Genomic DNA, 18943 nt, shown 5'->3' with positions numbered 1-18943 from the left:
ACATGACAATGTTAATCACAGACCGCACATGGATTGTACATTGCTGCCATCTGTGTGCTGTCCTAGATTTTCACTGACCCTTAGACTTGTATGGGTGATTTTGATCCCTTAGAAGGATCAAAAACTGACACATCTCAATGATTACTTTTCTGTTCACATGGTTCATAAAAAACATGGACATATGACTGACACCTTAGATTATGATTGGTATGTGTTCTGTCCCTGAAGAATACAGAACACGTACGTGAAAAGACAGATGTGTGACTGAGACCTTGGGGGTTTAAGGATTAGACGAGGCTTCACATTTTAAAATCCATTTTCATGCCTACTTGTCATCATTTTAGCCCTTTTATAGTGATAAATAGGGATCTTGTATATGGTAATGCACTCAAAATAATTTTGTTACTACAGTTTACAAACCATTATTTCTTAGGAATGGTATTGAGAGACTGCGCATTGGTGCTGGAGTTTTTGAAAATCTAGATGACATACGTTATGAACCAAGGTAATGATTCCAGTCTTATACTTGTTTGTGTAAATCAGTGTATAGAAAAGATAAAAACTGAGTGTACTCAGTAGTTGGTGCTTTTAATGGCTGCCCAAAAGACGATGACAAATAGCAATCTTCTTACAATACTTTGGTCTTTTTATAACATGAAGAAATGGAAGTTGTGTCCAAAGCTTGTTGTTAGTAGTCATCATGCTTTCCATTAGCCATTAAAAGGCACAATCTACTGAGGACTCTTAATTACAGGTGCTTCTCACAAAATTAGAATATCAAAAAGTTAAATTATTTCAGTTCTTCAATACAAAAAGTGTATTTACTGAACATACATTTAAGTAGGCCAACATTTCAGATTTTAAAATTATTTTTCAAGCTGGTGTTATAAAGTTTTTTTTATTTACTGAGATAATGACGTTTGGGTTTTCACTGGCTGTAAGCCATAATCATCAACATTAACAGAAATAAACAATTGAGATCCATAGTAACATAGTTAGCAAGGCCGAAAAAGGACATTTGTCCATCCAGTTCAGCCTATATTCCGTCAGAATAAATCCCCAGATCTACGTCCTTCTAAAGAATCTAATAACTGTAAGATACAATATTGTTACTCTCCAGGAAGACATCCAGGCTCTATATAATGAGTTTCACTTTTTTTTTATTTGAAGAACTGAAATAATTTAAATGTTTGCTTATATTCTTGTTTTGTGAGAAGCACCTGCATTAACTTTTCAATTCATTAATAAATAGTTTGTATTGTTTTTCAGAACGTTTACTTTGTTTTAACACCAAAGTTAATTGTTGCTTATTTTTTTTAAATTCTGGTTAATAGTCAAATAATTCCAGTGTTGATCAAATTAAGATCTTAAATCAATGAGACACGGCTGTTGCTAGATGTCCAACCTTGCTGGATTATTAAACATAAAATAAAATCACTAATGCCTATCAGCCTGTAGACTCACTTGAAGTACTGTGCTCAAACAATAATATAGAAATATACCAGCTGCTCTTTGCGCATAGTGTTTATTTCTTGTACTGTTTTCTACAAACATATTGCACTTTAAAGTATTATAAGTCATGGAGTAATGGATAAGTGCTGAGACAGTGGTGAAGTCAGGATCAGGAACTAAGTAGGGACTCGTAAACAGGAAGATAGACAGGAAAAATTAGGACAACTTAAAATCCAGAAGTAAAGTCACAGGTAAGCCACTGACCAGTACTGGATGAATGAAACAGATACTGGCAAGATATTTATGGTAATAGACGGAGCCAGATTAAGGATTATGCCAAAGTCAGAATTCAGGAAATACAAGTGCTGCATGGAGCGTCTTGTGGGACAGACAAGGATATGGCCCAAAACAGAGCAAAGATCGAGAGACAATATCAATACAGCTCAAAAGTACAATAACAAATGGCTAGGAGACAGTAGGGGTCTGTATTACGATCCCCAGGCAATGAGTGTAAGACCCATTTGGGTTTAAATACCAAGCCTTGAATGACATTATATACAGTGACTTGCAAAGGTATTCAGCCCTTTGGCTTTTTACCAATTTTTTTAACATTACAAACTGTGTTTAACCCCTTTCTGCCATGAGACGTACTATCCCATCCATGTGCCCTGGGACTTAATTTCCAGGGACGGTAGAGTAAGTCATGGCATTTAATGCGACATCGCGACTTAAGTCGCGATGATCGCGTTAAAATTCCGATGCCATCGTACCTTATTGTAGATGGACTCAACATCCTGGGGTCTGTCGCCGCCCTCCCTTCCTCCCGAGCGCTGTGATTGGCTGTTGAAATCGACACAGCCAATCGCAGCGCTTCTCATTGTTTCAGCCAATCCGCGCGGCTGAAACAATGATGTCCTAGGCTAGGATCGAGTACCGATGTACTCGATCCAGGATCCGGTGCCTGGCAACGCCAGGCACCGGCAAACCCTCCCCGGATTGGCGCGATCGTATCGGTCCGGATCGGTGCTGTATTAGCACCGATCCTAGGCAGGGACCTGATACAGGCCCAGCAGTGCCTGCAGGACTGGTTGGCACGATCAATTAGATCGGCGATGGCGCCAACCACAGGGCACAGCTGCGGTCACTCTGTGACCGCTCTGTGCCGTGCTGATGACCTGGGCATGACCTGCCTTTGAATCGGAGCTGTGAGCTCTGATCCTAGGCGGTTGTCATGGTCACCAGGAAGTGCAGGGATTGGTGGATCGATGTTATCATTTGATCCCACCAATGACAGTTCACAGCAGCGAAGTGACCGCTCTGTGACCGGTCCCTGACCTGCCTGTGACCTGTATGACAACTCTGCAGGGGGTGCTCACACTAGCTGAGGATTCCCTAGAGAGCAGTCATATGGCTGGTTCTCCTGGTGTGCTGGGTATTGTGGTGCCACAGCAGCTTGTAGCATCACAATACCTGCTAAAGAAAGAAGAAAGAAAACCCTACAACTGTAAGTATTGCCTGATCCCCGATCCCTGCCCAATCTAGCTTCACCCCCAATCTAGCTTTATCCCCCCAATCTAGCTTCATCCCCCACTCCCCCCTTCCCCCTCTTTTTACCCCCTCTCCACCCCCCCTTTGCGCCACCTCCGTGCGCACATTTAGCAGCCGCCGAGCGTTGATTGGTGACGCAGTTCACCAATCAACTCGTGCTTGCTTTTTTTCCCTAAGCCCCCTTTGCGCCAGCTCCATATTCGCATCCTACAGCCGCCAAACTTTGATAAGTGACATAGTTCACTTATAGCTTGTGCCTGCTGATTTCCTTTTTTTATCCACCCTTTGCGCCACCTGACTACAAGCATAAGTGCTAATCCCTGTCCGATCTCTCTTCATCCCCACCCTTCCCCCTCTTTTTACCCCCCTCAATCCCCCTTTGCGCCGCCTCTGTGCACACATTTAGCAGCCCCCTTTGCGCCACTCTGTGTTCGCATCCCACAGCCGCCAAACTGTGATAAGTGACATAGTTCACTTATCATAGCTTGTGCCTGCTGATTTCCTTTTTTTTACCCCCCCTTTGCACCACCTAACTACAAGTGGAAGTGCTAATCCCTGATCCCTGTCCGATCTCTCTTCATCCCCCCTTCCCCCTCTTTTTACCCCCTCCATCCCCCTTTGCGCCACCTCTGTGCGCACATTTAGCAGCCCCCTTAGCACCAACTCCTTATTTGCATCCCACAGCCGCCAAACTGTGATAAGTGACATAGTTCACTTATCAGAGCTTGTGCCTGCTGATTTCCTTTTTTCACCCCCCCTTGCACCACACCTGTACACACACCCATCAGCCGCCACTGAACTTTGATAAGTGACGCCGTTCACTTATCAGAGCTAGGGCCTGCTGTTTTAGACTTTTCTTTTCACAGGTATTTTTCTCCCCATTTCCTCTTTTCTTTACAGGATAGTGTGCACCAATCACTAGCCCCCCACACATACACATGGTTATAAATAAAGTATATCCAAGCACCACTTTCACAAAAAATGTCTCGCCCATCGCGTTCGTCCCAACAGCGCTATTCAATGGAGGAGGCATATTCTTACCTTGCCTCCGACACTGATAGCAAGGACGAGGATCCGACTTTTCTTTATTTTTTGGATTCTTCATCCTCTTCCTCATCTTCATCCTCGGGTCCTGCGGAACCGCCACGCAGATTCTCCAGGACAGAAGATGAGGCAGCGCCCACCATGCCCGAAGCTGATTCAGTAGACCCTGTATGGACTTCGCCCACCGAAAATTACGAGCCACTGATTCCTAATTTTGTGGCAGAATCAGGAATCAAGTTTGACACCACCAGCCTCACTGAAATAGACTTTTTCAAAGTCTTTTTCTCTGAGGATTTTGTTAACCTCATGGTGGAGTAAACTAATTTGTATGCGCGCCAATTTTTGGCGGAAAACCCACGTTCATCATATTCCAACTGGTCTCATGTGGACGCAGTTGAAATGATCAAGAAAAACACATCCAGCCAATAAACGGCAGAGCTTCCCAGGACTCACATCCAAAGATGATATTCCATATTTTTTTATTTCATAAGTTAAAAAAGAGATACAACGCGTTTCGGATACAGTGTATATCCTTCATGAGGTATCCTAAAAACACAGTACAAATCCTAATAGTATAAAATTCAGTTACACTTATATATAGTAGCAACCTTTTATCCCAGTCTCAGAAACTTGATTTAGGGTGTGGACCAAGTTCAGGAACACAGTTCAGGAACACACCCACTGATTGATACAACCTTGACAACATATATGCAAAACAGAAAAGAAAAAAAAAAAAAGAAAAAGAAAAAAAAAACCCCAAAAGGGGAAAAAACCCAGAGAGAGAAAAAAAAAAAAAAAAGCAACGTTCAAACTCTCTCTACGATATAATTCAATCCATTTGGATATAATGTTCCCAGACGATATATCCAAAACGTTTCTTTCCGGTTTAAAAGAGCATTCCTATTTGCAACACCAGAGGTTATCTGCTCCACCGGAGTTACTTTTATGTTAAAAATTTTGTTATGTTTAATTAGTAGATGCCTTGAGAGACTATGTTTTAAAAAGCCGTTTTTTGCTCTATTTCTGTGACCATTAATGCGTGACCGCAGTGTCTGCACAGTGCGTCCCACATATTGCAAACCGCAACTCCATGTGATTACATATACAACAAAATCACTGATACAGCTGAGTCTTTGTGAAATCTCAAAGATCTCACCAGTACTATTACATTTGATGGTTTTAGCCCCGTGATCTAGGATCCCACAGGTACAACATTTTTTAGAGGTGCATTTAAAAACTCTGTATCTCTTTTTTAACCTATGAAATAAAAAATATGGAATATCATCTTTGGATGTGAGACCTGAGAAGCGCTGCCGTTTATGGGCTGGATGTGTTTTTCTTGATTTACTCATCCTGTGTGAGCCTGAACCTGGCTCTTTCACTTGGATCCACCCGAGGTAAGCTGCAAGCCCTGTTTTCTGAGAAGTATCCCAAAAGGAAGGATTTTTGAGGATACATAATCCAAAGCTATATTAGTCTTCTATCAGGTGAGTGCATAAAATTGTGCACCCTTTAAAGACTACAATATTGTGTTTACGCACTTGGGGCGCCGCGAATTGTCTGTTCTTCTCTCCCAAACAGGGTTTTTTTTGCAGTTGAAATGATGCAGTTTTGGGGCCTGGTCCTCCACATGGGGATACTGAAGAAGCCGGAAATTCGGCAATATTGGAGTGTTGATATTTTATACCACACTCCAGTGTTCCGAATGGTCATGGTCCGGACGCGTTTTGAGGCCATCCACAAGTTTCTGCATTATACCGATAATGCAGTGTCCCGCACGAGATGACCCCAACTTTGACCGTCTGTTCAAAGTTCGGCCGGTCATGGAACACTTCAACAAAAAGTTTGCTGAAGTGTACGTGCCCCAAAGGGAAATCAGCGTGGATGAGTCCTCAGTCCATTTCAAGTGAAGGCTCGGATTCCGTCAATACCTGCCCAGTAAGAGGGCCAGGTACGGAATCAAACTCTACAAACTTTGTGAGAGTACCTCAGGGTACACTCACAGGTTTAGAGTCTACGAAGGAAAGGACACCAGGATTGAACCCCCTGAGTGTCCTCCTGTCCTGGGAGTGAGTGGGAAAATTGTGTGGGATTTGGTTCACCCACTGCTGGATAAAGGTTATCACCTCTACACTGATAACTTTTATACCGCATCCCACTCTACAAATCCCTATCTGCGCGAGGTACCGCAGACTGCGGTACTGTCCGCAAAAATCAGACAGGCCTTCCGAAGACGCTACTTGGGCAGATGCTCAGAAAAGGTGAGAGCAGAGCCCAATGTAGCGACCACCTACTGGTGGTCAAGTACAAGGACAAGAGGGATGTCCATCACTTGACCACCATACACTGTGATTGCAGCACCCTCTGCACTATACGGGGTACCTCCACACAGGTCAGCAAACCGACCTGTGTCGTGGGGTACAACAAAAACATGGGGGGCGTTGATCTCTCTGATCAATACCTCCCACCGTACAATGCTCTCAGAAAGGCCAGGGCGTGGTACAAAAAGCTGGCCGTGCACATCGTACAAATGGCAATGCTCAACGCATTACTGCTGTCACAATGTGCACGCCACACCAATACGTTGTACCTTCATTTCCAGGAGGTAGTGGTTAAGGCCCTGATGTTTGGCACTCAGGAAGGAGCGGGTCCCAGTACTTCCGGAACGGAAGGTGCTCGTATCGTACCAGGTCAGCATTTTCCGGGGGTGGTCCCGCCAACTGGTAGAAAAGGTAAGCCACAAAAAAGGGGCCGAGTGTGTTACAAAAAGGGAATACGCAAGGACACCATTTACCAGTGCGATACCTGCCCCGAAAAACCTGGCCTGTGTATGAAGGATTGCTTCAAACTGTACCACACCTCCATTCACTACTAATTTACATTAGTTTAGTTGGGGGCACATCTAGATTTGTTCTTTGGGGGTCTAGTATACAAAATGATGTCACATGTGGGTTTTTTCCTGTTTAGGCACATCAGGGGCTCTGCAAACGGAACATGACGCCAGCAGACCCATCAAAGTCTGCATTCCAAAACGTCACTACTTCCCTTTCGAGCCCCGACATGTGCCTAAACAGTTTTTTCCCACATGTGGGGTACCAGCGTACTCAGGTCAAATTGGACAGCGTCTTTTGGGGTCCAATTTCTCCTGTTACTCTTGGGAAAATTAAAAATTGGGAACTAAAAATCATTTATGAGGAATCAAAATAGGATTTTATATTTTCACGCCCGGGCATTATAAGCTTTAGCGAAACATTTGGGGGTTCAAAGTGCTCACCACACATCTAGATAAGTTCCTTAGGGGGTCTAGTTTCCAAAATGGGATCACTTGGGGGGGGGGGGGTTTCCACTGTTTAGGTACATCAGGGGCTCTGCAAACGGAACATGATGCCCGCAGACCATGCCATCAAAGTCTGCATTCCAAAACGTCATTACTTCCCTTTCGAGCCCTGCAGTGTGCCCAAACAGTGTTTCTTCCCCACATATGGAGTATTAGCGCACACAGGACAAATTGGACAACAACTTTTGGGGTCCAATTTCTCCTGATACTCTTGGGAAAATAACAAATTGAGGACTAAAAGATCATTTTTGTGGAAAAAAAATTTGTTTTCACCATGCCCGGGCATTTTAAACATTTGGGGGTTCAAAGTGCTCACCACACATCTAGATAAGTTCCTTAGGGGGTCTAGTTTCCAAAATTGGGTCACTTGTGGGGGGTTTCCACTGTTTAGGCATATCATTGGTTCTCCAAACGGAACATGGCTTCCGATTTCAATATCAGCCAATTTTAGGTTGAAAATGTCAAACAGCGCTCCTTCCTTTCCGAGCCCTGCCGTGTGCTCAAACAGTGTTTTTCCCCCACATATGGGGTATCAGCACACTCAGGACAAATTGGACAACAACTTTTGGGGTCTAATTTCTCCTGTTACCCATGGGAAAATAAAAAAAATGTTGCTAAAAGATCAATTTTTGTGACTAAAAAGATAAATGTTCATTTTTTCCTTCCACGTTGTTTTAGTTCCTGTGAAGCACCTGAAGGGTTAATAATCTTCTTGAATGTAGTTTTGAGTAGCTTGAGGGGTGCAGTTTTTAGAATGGTGTCATTTTTGGGTATTTTCTGCCATATAGACCCCTCAAAGTGACTTTGAATATGAGGGGGTCCCTAAAAAAATAATGGTTTTGTAAATTTTGTTAAAATGAGAAATCGCTGGTCAACTTTTAACCCTTATAACTTCCTAATAAAAAAAAATTTTGTTTCCAAAATTGTGCTGATGTAAAGTAGACATGTGGGAAATGTTATTTAGTAATTACTTTGTCACATATTTCTCTATTTTAAGGGCATAAAAATTCAAAGTTTGAAAATGGCAATATTTTCAAAATTTTTTCCATATTTCCATTTTTTTCACAATTAAACGCAAGTTATATCAATGAAATGTTACCACTAACATGAAGTACAATATGTCACGAGAAAACAACCTAAGAATCGCCTAGATCCGTTGAAGCATTCCTGAGTTATGACCTCATAAAGGGACAGTGGTCAGCATTGTAAAAAATGGCGCGATCATTAACGTGCAAACCACCCTTGGGGCTTAAGGGGTAAAATAAAGTTACCTATTGGACTGATTGAATTTAACCACATCAAATTGTTTTGCTTTTTATTTTCTTGGAATCGTTTATGTAATAAAACATCACTTAGATTCTTGCTGCATCTATATGCAACTAGTGGTTTATTCTTTGAAAGGGACAAAGCGCTAGCTACTATAGCAATCAGGTACCAATTTCTGTTTATAGCATATTTTATCGTACATGTGTTGTTTGCTTAAAGCTGAAAATGAACCTTTTTTATCATTATTTAGTTTGTTTTTTTTTATCAGATTCATTAACCCCTTAATGTCCACTGACGTGCACAGTCCGTCATGGCAGGAGGTAACTTCCAGCATCATGACGGACTGTGAACGTCATGGCTTTGAACTGCCACTGCGTGTAAACACGCAGTGACAGTTCAGAGCCGACAGCTGTCTATGACAGCTGACAGGCACGGCAAGTGGTGCAGGGACCCTTGCAGTCGGTCCCTGCACACCAAGCGCTGTGATTGGTCAGTCAGTCTGACTGACCAAACAGCAGCGATCGGGCAGGAGAGGCTAAAATGTCAGCATCTCCTGCCCGATGATCAGTGCAGGAGCTCAGCGCTGCAGTGGGCTGAGTGTCCTGCACTGACAGCTGGGAGTGGTGCCCCCGCCATTCCCCGCTGTTAAACCCCTCACTGCTGCGATCGAGCACAATCGCAGCATTCAGAGGGGAAGGTAGAGGGTAGGGGGCTCCCTCTGCCTCAGGTCGGCATCCCCACGATGTAATCGCGGGGACCGACCTGTGCCATGATGACCCAGAGGTGTCATGACAACCTCCGGGTCATTTACCTACGGAAAGCTGCAGAGACCATGGTGTCTGCAGCTTTCAGCATAGGCATAATACATTATAATGCTGGAGCATTGTAATGTATTATACCGAAAATGAATGTCCCATAATTGGACAAGGAAAAAAAAAACATGAAATAAAATATTAAAAAATAATTAAAAATAATAAAAAAAATTCCCCTAAAAATACACATGTAAAAAAATAAAATGAACAAAAAAATACTCGTCTCGTATCGCTGCATCCGTAAAAATCCCATCTGTAAAAGCGTCACCCTAGTTAACCCCTTCAGTGAACGCCGCTAAAAAAAACAACAAAAAAGTAGCAAATTATACTTTTTCCAAGCGGTATCCTTATACCGCTTGGAAAAAGTGCAATAACACGCGATCAAAAAGACAGATATGAATAAGCATGGTACCGCTGAAAGCATCATTTTGTCCCCCAAAAAACAAGCCACCATACAGCTCCATCAGCGGAAAAATATAAAAGTTATAGCTCGCAGAATAAAGTGATGCAAAAATAATTATTTTTTCTATAAAAGTTTTCATTGTGTAAAAAACAAAAAACATATAAATGAGATGTCGCTTTAATTGTACCAACCCGAGGAATAGTCATATCACTAATACCGCATGAGGAACGGCGTAAAAAATAAAACCAATTCTTCACCTTTTGTGGATTTGTGCATTCTGCCTCCCAAGGATCGCAGTAAGGCGATCACAGTGGTTTACCCCCACATATGGGGTATCAGCGTACTCGAGACAAATTGCACAACAACTTTTGGGGTCTAATTTCTCCTGTTACCCTTGTGAAAATAAAAATTTGGTGGCAAAAAGATCATTTTTGTGGAAAAAAATGATTTATTTTCACGGTTCTACGTTATAAACTTCTGTGAAGCACTTGGGGGTTCAAAGTGTTCACCACACATCTAGATAAGCTCCTTGGGGGGGTCTAGTTTCCAAAATGGTGTCACTTGTGGGGGGTTTACACAGTTTAGGCACATCAGGGCTCTCCAAATGTGACATGGCATCCTATTTCAATTCCAGCCAAAAAAGTCAAATGGCGCTGCTTCCCTTCTGAGCTCTGCCATGTGCCCAAATAGTGGTTTACCCCCACATATGGGGTATCAGCATACTCAGGACAAATTGCACAATAACTTTTGGGGTCCTGTTACCCTTGGGAAAATAAAAATTGGGGGTGAAAAGATCATTTTTGTGGAAAACATGATTTTTTAATTTTACGACTCTACGTTATAACCTTCTGTGAAGCCCTTGGGGGTTCAAAGTGCTCACCACACATTTAGATAAGTTCCTTGGGGAGTCTAGTTTCCAAAATGGGGTCACTTATGTGGGGTTTCCACTGTTTAGGTACATCATGGTCTGTCCAAACGCGACATGGCGTCCGCTCTCGATTCCAGCCAATTTGACCTTCAAAATCTCAAATGATGCTCCTTCCCTTCTGAGCCCTGCCGTACTCCTAAAGATTGGTCTTCCTCCACACATGGGGTATCAGTGTTCTCAGGAGAAATTGCACAACAAATATTATGGTTCATTTTCTCCTGAAACCCTTGACAAAATTAAAAAAAAAAATTGTGTCCAAAGATAAATTTTAGGGAAAAAAGTTAAATGTTCATTTTTCTCCTTCCACATTGCTTCAATTCTTGTGAAGTACCTAAAGGGTTAATATACTTCTTGAATGTAGTTTTGAACACCTTGAGGGGTGTAGTTTTTAGAATGGTGTCACTTTTGGGTATTTTCTGTCATATTGACCACTCAAAGTGACTTCAAATGTGATGTGGTCCCTAAAAAAATGTTTTTTAAAATTTTGTCATAAAAATGAGAAATCGCTGGTCAACTTTTAACCCTTATAACTTCCTAACAAAAAAAATTTTGGTTCCAAAATTGTGCTGATGTAAAGTAGACATGTGGTAAATGTTATTTATTAACTATTTTTTGTGACATATCTCTCTGATTTAAGGGCATAAAAAATAAGTTTGAAAATGGCAAAATTTTAAAAATTTTCGCTATATTTCCATTTTTTCATAAAGAAACGCAAGTCATATCAAATAAATTTTACCACTAACATGAAGTACAATATGTCACGAAAAAACATTCTCAGAATCAGCGGGATCCTCCGTTGAAGCATTCCAGAGTTATAAGCACATAAAGTGACTGGTCTGATTTCAAAATTAAGGCCTGGTCATTAACTTACAAAGTGGCTTGCTCTTTAAGGGGTTAATATGGCAGGCTACAGGCCAATTCCAGTCTACAATCTGTTGGAGTCTACTCCTAGACAGGACGCAAGAGTATATAGAGTGGTGGATGGTGAACCAGGAAGTAGGTGAATATAAGCAACTGACACTAAACAATTGATTAATGGGAAGAAATACACTTGATGACTCAATGAAAATGCATATAAATGGCTACATTTAATAACCATTGTTGAGGGTATTAAATGATGTATTAGCCCCAATAGAAATAGAGGGGAAGACTTAAATGATAGCTGTACAGTCAATAGATACATTAGACAAATGTACAGTACATATGCTTGACCAATAACACCACGTGCCTCCAAAACAAAGCAAATTGAGGAGTTTCTTAAACTTATTCAGTAGACAGGGTAAACAGACATTGTTGCTAATCCACACATTATGCCTCAATAAGTAAATAGGTTTATATATAAACAAACAAGTATAGCACCTTGAAATGCAGTTAACCCCTTAATGACCGGAGCTTTTTTCGATTTTTCGCATTCGTTTTTCGCTCCCCTTCTTTCCAAAGCCATAGCTTTTTTATTTTTCCATCTATATGGCCATGTTAGGGCTTATTTTTTGCGGGACAAGTTGTACTTTTAAATGACACCATTGGTTTTACCATGTCATGTACTCGAAAACGGGAAAAAAATTCCAAGTGCGGTGAAATTGCAAAAAAAGTGCAATCCCACACTTCACTAGATGCTAAATCTGACCAGCCATTATGATTCTCCAGGTCATTACGAGTTCATAGACACCAAACATGTCTATGTCCTCTTTTATCTAAGTGGTGGAAAAAAATTCCAGACTTTGCTAAAACAAAAAAAAAAAAAAAACAAAAAAAAAAAATTTGCGCAATTTTCCGAGACCCGTAGCGTTATCATTTTTCATGATCTGGGCTTATTTTTTCGGTGCCGGGCTGACGTTTTTAATGATACGTTCTTTTGATCGCCCGTTATTGCAGTTTAATGCAATGTCTTGGCGACCAAAAAAACGTAATTCTGGCATTTTGAATTTTTTTTCTTGCTACGCCGTTTAGCGATCGGGTTAATGCTTTTTTTTTATTGATCGGGCTATTCTGAACGCGGCGATACCTAATATGTGTATGTGGGATTTTTTTTTTACTGTTTTATTTTGATTGGGGCAAAAGGGGGGGTGATTTGAACTTTTAGGTTTTTTAATTTTTTTTATTTTTAAACATTTTTTTTTAACTTTTGGCATGCTTCAATAGCCTCCATAGGAGGCTAGAACCATGCGCAACCTGATTGGCTCTGCTACATATGGGCGATGAGCAAATCGCCCATATGTAGCAAATTTACTCCTGTGCTTTCAGCGCCGACCACTGGGTGGCGCTGAAAGCCATATGCCTGGAACAACCATAGAGGTCTCAGAGACCTCTGGTTGTCCAGGCAACATAACGCTGACCCCCGATCACATGACGGGGGTCGGCGATGAGGTCGTTTCTGGCCTGGCGGCCGGAAATGCTGTTTAAATGCCCGCTGTCAGCTTTGACAGCGGGATTTAACTAGTTAATAGGTGCGGGTGGACGGCGATTCCGCTCGAGCCTATTGCAGGCACATGTCAGCTGTTCATAACAGCTGACATGTCCCGGCTTTGATGCGGGCTCAGCGCCAGGAGCCCTCATCAAAGCAGGGGATATGTCTAATGACGGACTGTGTCCGTCATTGGACATTAAGGGGTTAATATATAGGATGTTCAATAATGATACTGATCTATACATCATGCCTCCAATTCTTTTCCCCCAATGATACAAGTTCATCAGGAGGCTATGGGTATATTGGATACTCCAGATAAATAGTTAACATTAGCCTTGATTAGTAGGGGAGAACCCACCGCCTGTACAGGGAGTGTCAGGGGCAAGACCAAGGCAGTTGGACCAGATGGTCGGCTCAAGGAGACACTATTGAGTGTCTGACAACAGGACGGACAGGATACCAAACATAACGCGAAGTCACACAGTTTCTTCCTCAAACGTGGATTCACACTTTATTCTGGTGTAAGGCATAACAGGGAATCAGGTGCAGGGCACAAACAGTGAAACACGGCAGGATGCGTGCAAGGGCATGCCAAATGTTCCAGGCATAACACGTGCATGTAAACATACCAGGGACCAGGACAGGATACGTGATAGGGATCACACAAGAGTTCCTAGAAGGGATGCATGCTAGGACACGCCAGGATCCAAGACGGGGTGCGATGGCATCAGACTCTGGACTACTGGCAACGACTGACAGGGTCCAGGCATCAGGCTGTGGACATCAGCTCTGGACATCAGGCCACAGTTATCTGGTTCGGGACCTCTGGCAACGGTCGGCAGGTTTCGGGAATCCGGCAGGCAAGCCAAGGTTCAAGGCAGGGTGCGTGCTTGGAGCCACGCCAGGGTTCAAGGCAGGGTGCGTGCTTGGAGCCACGCCAGGGTTCAAGGCAGGGTGCGTGCTTGGAGCCACGCCAGGGTTCAAGGCAGGGTGCGTGCTTGGAGCCACGCCAGGGTTCAAGGCAGGGTGCGAGCTTGGAGTCACGCCAGGGTTCAAGGCAGGGTGCGTGCTTGGAGCCACGCCAGGGTTCAAGGCAGGGTGCGTGCTTGGAGCCACTCCAGGGTTCAAGGCAGGGTGTGTGCTTGGAGACACGCCAGGGTTCAAGGTAGGGTGCGTGCTTGGAGACACGCCAGGGTTCAAGGTAAGACAGAGTGCGTGTGTAGAGACACGCCAAGGCACAATGTCACAAGGCAGAGTGCTTCGCGTGCAGAGAGGCACGCCAAGATCAGACGAGGCAGATTCCTGCGCGTGCAGAGAGGCACGCCAGGGACAGGCGAGGCAGAGTCCTGCGCGTGCAGAGATTCACGCCAGGGTCAGGTTCCAGGACAGGGTTAGGGCCTGTGCGTGCAAGAGGGCACGACAGGGGACATGGCAAAGCCTGCGCATACTTTTATAGAAGCACGGGGAGGTATGCCATGGGCAGGCGAGGGCCTGCGCGTGCTTTAAAGAGCACGCAGAGCACAGTGCGGAAACAGCGTGAAGTGCAAGGGAGCACAGAGGGCACGGCTGGGGCACTGGCTAGCTGATCGGGCTGCGGCCACTGACAGACGGGCAAGACTCCAGCGAACCCGGCTGAGGCATGGCAGGCGACACAGCTGTCACTGACCGACAAGCACGGCTGAGGCACAAGCAGGCGGGCACGGCTAGGGCGGGCACGGCTGAGGCACAAACAGGAGGGTAGGAAGGCCAGGCGTATGCAAAGGGCACACGAAGAAACAGAGCAAGGGAAGACAAGACGAGAAACAAGGCAGGGCTTAGGCAATGTACGGAACCAGGGACGGAAGCATAGGCAGAAACACGGAATCAGGTCAGAGCAAGAATAGAGCTAGCAGCGGAGCTTAGGCTGAAGCCCAGGGCCGGGCCAAGGGAGGACCTTGGGACTAGCCTAGAAACGTGCAAGAGAGCATAATAGGAAAAGAGTCTAGCAGCGGAGCGTAGGCCGAAGCCCAGAGCCGGGCCAAGGCAGAGCCTTGGGACTAGACATGGAAAAGAGCACGAAAGGAAAGAAAGGAGGGATGGTGCGTGTGCCAGGGAGCACTACAGAGCACCATAGGAGAGGGCGAGGCAGAGCAAGCAAAGACTGAGACCATAGGGAGGAACAAGGCATAGCGAAAACAGGCAAGGCAGAGAATAACAGAAGGACTACAAGTCCAAGCGGGACAAGGACGAACATGGCACAACAGACAAACATAAGACAAGGCACGGGACAAGAGATGGAGTATGAGCATGGAGCGTGTGCAGAGACGCACGACAGAGCAGAGTGCAAGGGCACAGAATAGAGGGAGTGCCCCACAGACCAAGCAGCCATGCAGGGACACCACACAATACTCAGGCCCTGAGCATAGGAAGGGGCGGTCTAATATAGGGCATAGCACCTCCTCTTCCCAGTCAGGACCAGGGGAGAACTTCCTAGTTCAGATGCTCCAGGATCACAGAGTGCAGTCACATGATCAGGGTTTTAGACATGACGAGATGATTGCAGAACCAGACAGTGCAGGATCCTAGGAAAGACACAAGATCAGGGATTCTAGACATGACGAGAAGATCACAGAAGGCAAAGCAGAAATGCAGGCATCTTGCAGCTCAGCAGACATGAGGTGAGTGTGCACACTGCTCTAGGGAGCAAGCAGGATAGCAGACATGAGATGCGCATGCACACCGCTCCAGGAGTTCTTGAGACAAAACAGACTTGGAGGACATAAACAGACATGGCGAGCATGACACATATATTTGGCACTCATTATATTTTAATTGAAGGTACATTTTCTTTTTCTAATTGTCACCATTTTCTCCTGGTAAACTAGTATTTCATATATGCCTTTGACACTGAGTGTGGTCTGAAATTTTGATCTGTTAGGAAAATGCACATTTTTGTATACACTGTAACAAAGCTACTCCCTTGGATGAGGTGTAATGATCCTGCTATGCCACATTCTGAGTATACTTCTAGAAAGATACATGGCATTACAAACACACGCTGTGGGTTTTCGACCCCCCTTCCACCTCCTCCCTATGCCTGCAAGTGTAATCCTATAATCCTCCCTCTCCCTCAAGAATGTGCTGGGGGAATCAGAATACAATCCTGTTGTGAATTCTCTCTCTGGCTTCCCTCTGGTGATTACTGAAGGTAATGGAGCTGGTCAGATTGACAGAGGGGTTGCGAGTTCTCTTTCTGGACTCCCTCTGGTGGTTAATGGAGGTAGTGGAGCTGATCTGATTGACAGAGGCTTGCCACCTGATAATGAGGCAGCAACTGTACACACTGGATGTGGAGGAAAAAACCGGCAAAGTAACAAATGGATATCAATAAGATATATGCAACAACACGCAAGATAATTAAAATACCCTTTATTAAAATATGGGTGTACACATTAAACAATTAAAAAGAAAGGCATCCCATATGTATACATGGTATAATAATGTAATACGCTATAGCATAAAGCTTAGTAAATAACCATGTAGGACAGGCTCAATAATGAACAGGTAATGATTATGTGCAACATGGCGTGACAAAGAAAATTATAAAAGTAGGGTGCACAAATAATGGGGACAAAAAAATGCCAATGTGTGCAAAAAAACCACACTAAATGTGTGGAAACCACGAAAAGTGAGGATCAGGGAATGGAACAATTACCTGGTGAGCCCTTAATGGTGCCTGTAATGCGCCCCGACGCGTGTTTCGGAGTAGGTCTCCTTCGTCAGGGGGTGGAGATGCTAATGGCCGGCACGTCCATTTATAATGAGTTCAATGCCGGGCAGGTCACCGCCGCCGCGACCCGGAAGACACATCGCGCGCGGCGTCACATGACAAAACACCGCCGGGTGAACCCGGCGTGTCAGGGCATGAAGAGACGCCGTCGCCATGCGAACCCCCGGCGCCGAGGCGGCGCACGCGCACAAGTGCCCGTCCAGGAACAAATAGAGAAGAGTGTAGGTGCAGCAACAGCTGCAAAAGGACCACTTAGCCCAGCATATCGCCACAATATATATATATGGTTTATGGGGACACAAATCTAAGATCCAATAATGTGAGAAAAAGGACTTGGTGAAAAATAGGAATAATAATAATAATGATAAATGGAGAGCGTAATACTGTATATAAATACATAATGAACGATCCACATATGAGATGTGAGGAAAATCTTTTTTAAAAAACAAAATTACAACAATATATGTGACAACTAATTACAAAGTGATGAATAAATATAGTGGAAAAGGGGAAAGTGTACATTCCACAAAATGATATATAAATAGATATTGCTGAAAAAAATATATATATATCTCCATCCATATTGCAAGGTTCAAGGTATATCACTGTTACGAAGTGATAAATATATATAATGCAAAAGGAGGGAAGTGCACATTCCACATAATAATATACATATAAATATTGTTATAACTCAAGGTGCATCACTGTAACAAAGTGATGAATGTATATGATGTAAAAAAGGGGGGAGGTGCATATTCTACATAATAATAGATATATATATATTTTTTCAGTAATATGTATATATATATATATATATATCTCCATCCATATTCAATATCATAATATATACAAGTGAAAAAAATCTTGTCACTGTTTCTTCTTTCTCAGATGTGAACGGTCCACATCTTTTCTGGACACGCTACATTGACGACATATTTTTCATTTGGCAGGATCCCATCGGTATGTTGCCTGATTTCATTGATGTATTGAATTCCAATAACATCAACGTGCATCTTACATATCACAGTGATTTTAAAACCATTGAATTTCTTGATGTTCTAGTGATGAGGGATTGTGACAATCATCTTCAGACAGATTTATTTAGAAAACATACCTCCGTTAATGCGCTTCTCCATGCTTCATCTTCCCACCCCCGCACGCTTATCAATTCAATACCCATTGGGCAATTTTTACGTTTAAGACGTATTTGCTCTACAGACACCGATTTTTTCAAACAGGCTGATCTTCTAAAGGAAAGATTTCTTGAACGTGGTTATAGCAGGCGATCACTGAAGAGAGCCTTTAATAGGGCCAAGCACACGTCACGTCACAATGCACTTTATACGAACATGAATAGATCTGAATCTAAGGAAGTGGTAAGGTTTATCACTACGTTCAATGGTCACAATGAACAAATGAGATTTTATTTAAAAAAATTTTGGCCCATTTTAAAAAATGACCCGATAATCTCTAAATACATTGGTGACTGCCCTAACATCGCTTTTCGTAGATCACCCAATCTTGGTGACTGGTTAGTGAAAAGTCACTATATTTCCGAACCAGTCAATAATTTCATGACTCAACATACACGATCCGCAGGATGCAAACCTTGTGGCTCTTGTGTTGCTTGCTGTAACATTGTCAGAGCCTGCACCTTTGCTAGCTCTGATGGATCGCGTGTCTTTGATATCAAACAATCCATCACCTGTTTATCAACAGCTGTGATCTATTATGCCACGTGCCCATGTTCCCTCATCTATGTTGGCCTTACCACCCGCCAGCTCAAGGTGAGGGTTCGTGAGCACGTTCTGGGCATAAGGGCAGCAAGTGAGGTTGAGGATATTGCTTCCCTTAAAACCTTGCCAAAACACTTTAAAATGCATCACAATTGTGATCCTACTCTATTAAAAGTGTTTGGCATTGATATGATCCGTAAAGGGATTAGGGGAGGCAGCGTTAGCAAACGTCTTGCACAGA

The 18943-nt window shown here is 43.5% G+C and overlaps 1 protein-coding gene across 9 annotated transcripts in view; it reads left to right on the top strand.

Annotated features, from left to right (window-relative positions):
- LOC141067695 (tRNA N6-adenosine threonylcarbamoyltransferase, mitochondrial-like) overlaps positions 1-18943 on the top strand; it is a 210391-nt gene that overhangs the window by 161272 nt on the left and 30176 nt on the right. For 7 of the 9 annotated variants that reach the window (XM_073558093.1, XM_073558092.1, XM_073558097.1 and 4 more), the window contains exon 7: positions 434-505. The exons of 1 other annotated variant lie outside the window; for it this stretch is intronic. In XM_073558093.1, coding sequence (XP_073414194.1) covers positions 434-505 — 72 coding nt within the window. Of the gene's footprint in view, positions 1-433; positions 506-17854; positions 17927-18943 lie in introns of all 9 variants that reach the window. One more of the 9 variants, XM_073558098.1, reaches the window with a different exon arrangement.

This window comes from Dendrobates tinctorius, unplaced genomic scaffold (genome assembly GCF_039654945.1).
Source record: "Dendrobates tinctorius isolate UK_male_01 unplaced genomic scaffold, ASM3965494v1 ptg000254l, whole genome shotgun sequence".
NCBI lineage: Eukaryota > Metazoa > Chordata > Amphibia > Anura > Dendrobatidae > Dendrobates > Dendrobates tinctorius.
Note: the sequence above shows the minus strand (reverse complement) of the source record. Positions and strands in the feature narration are given on the sequence as shown.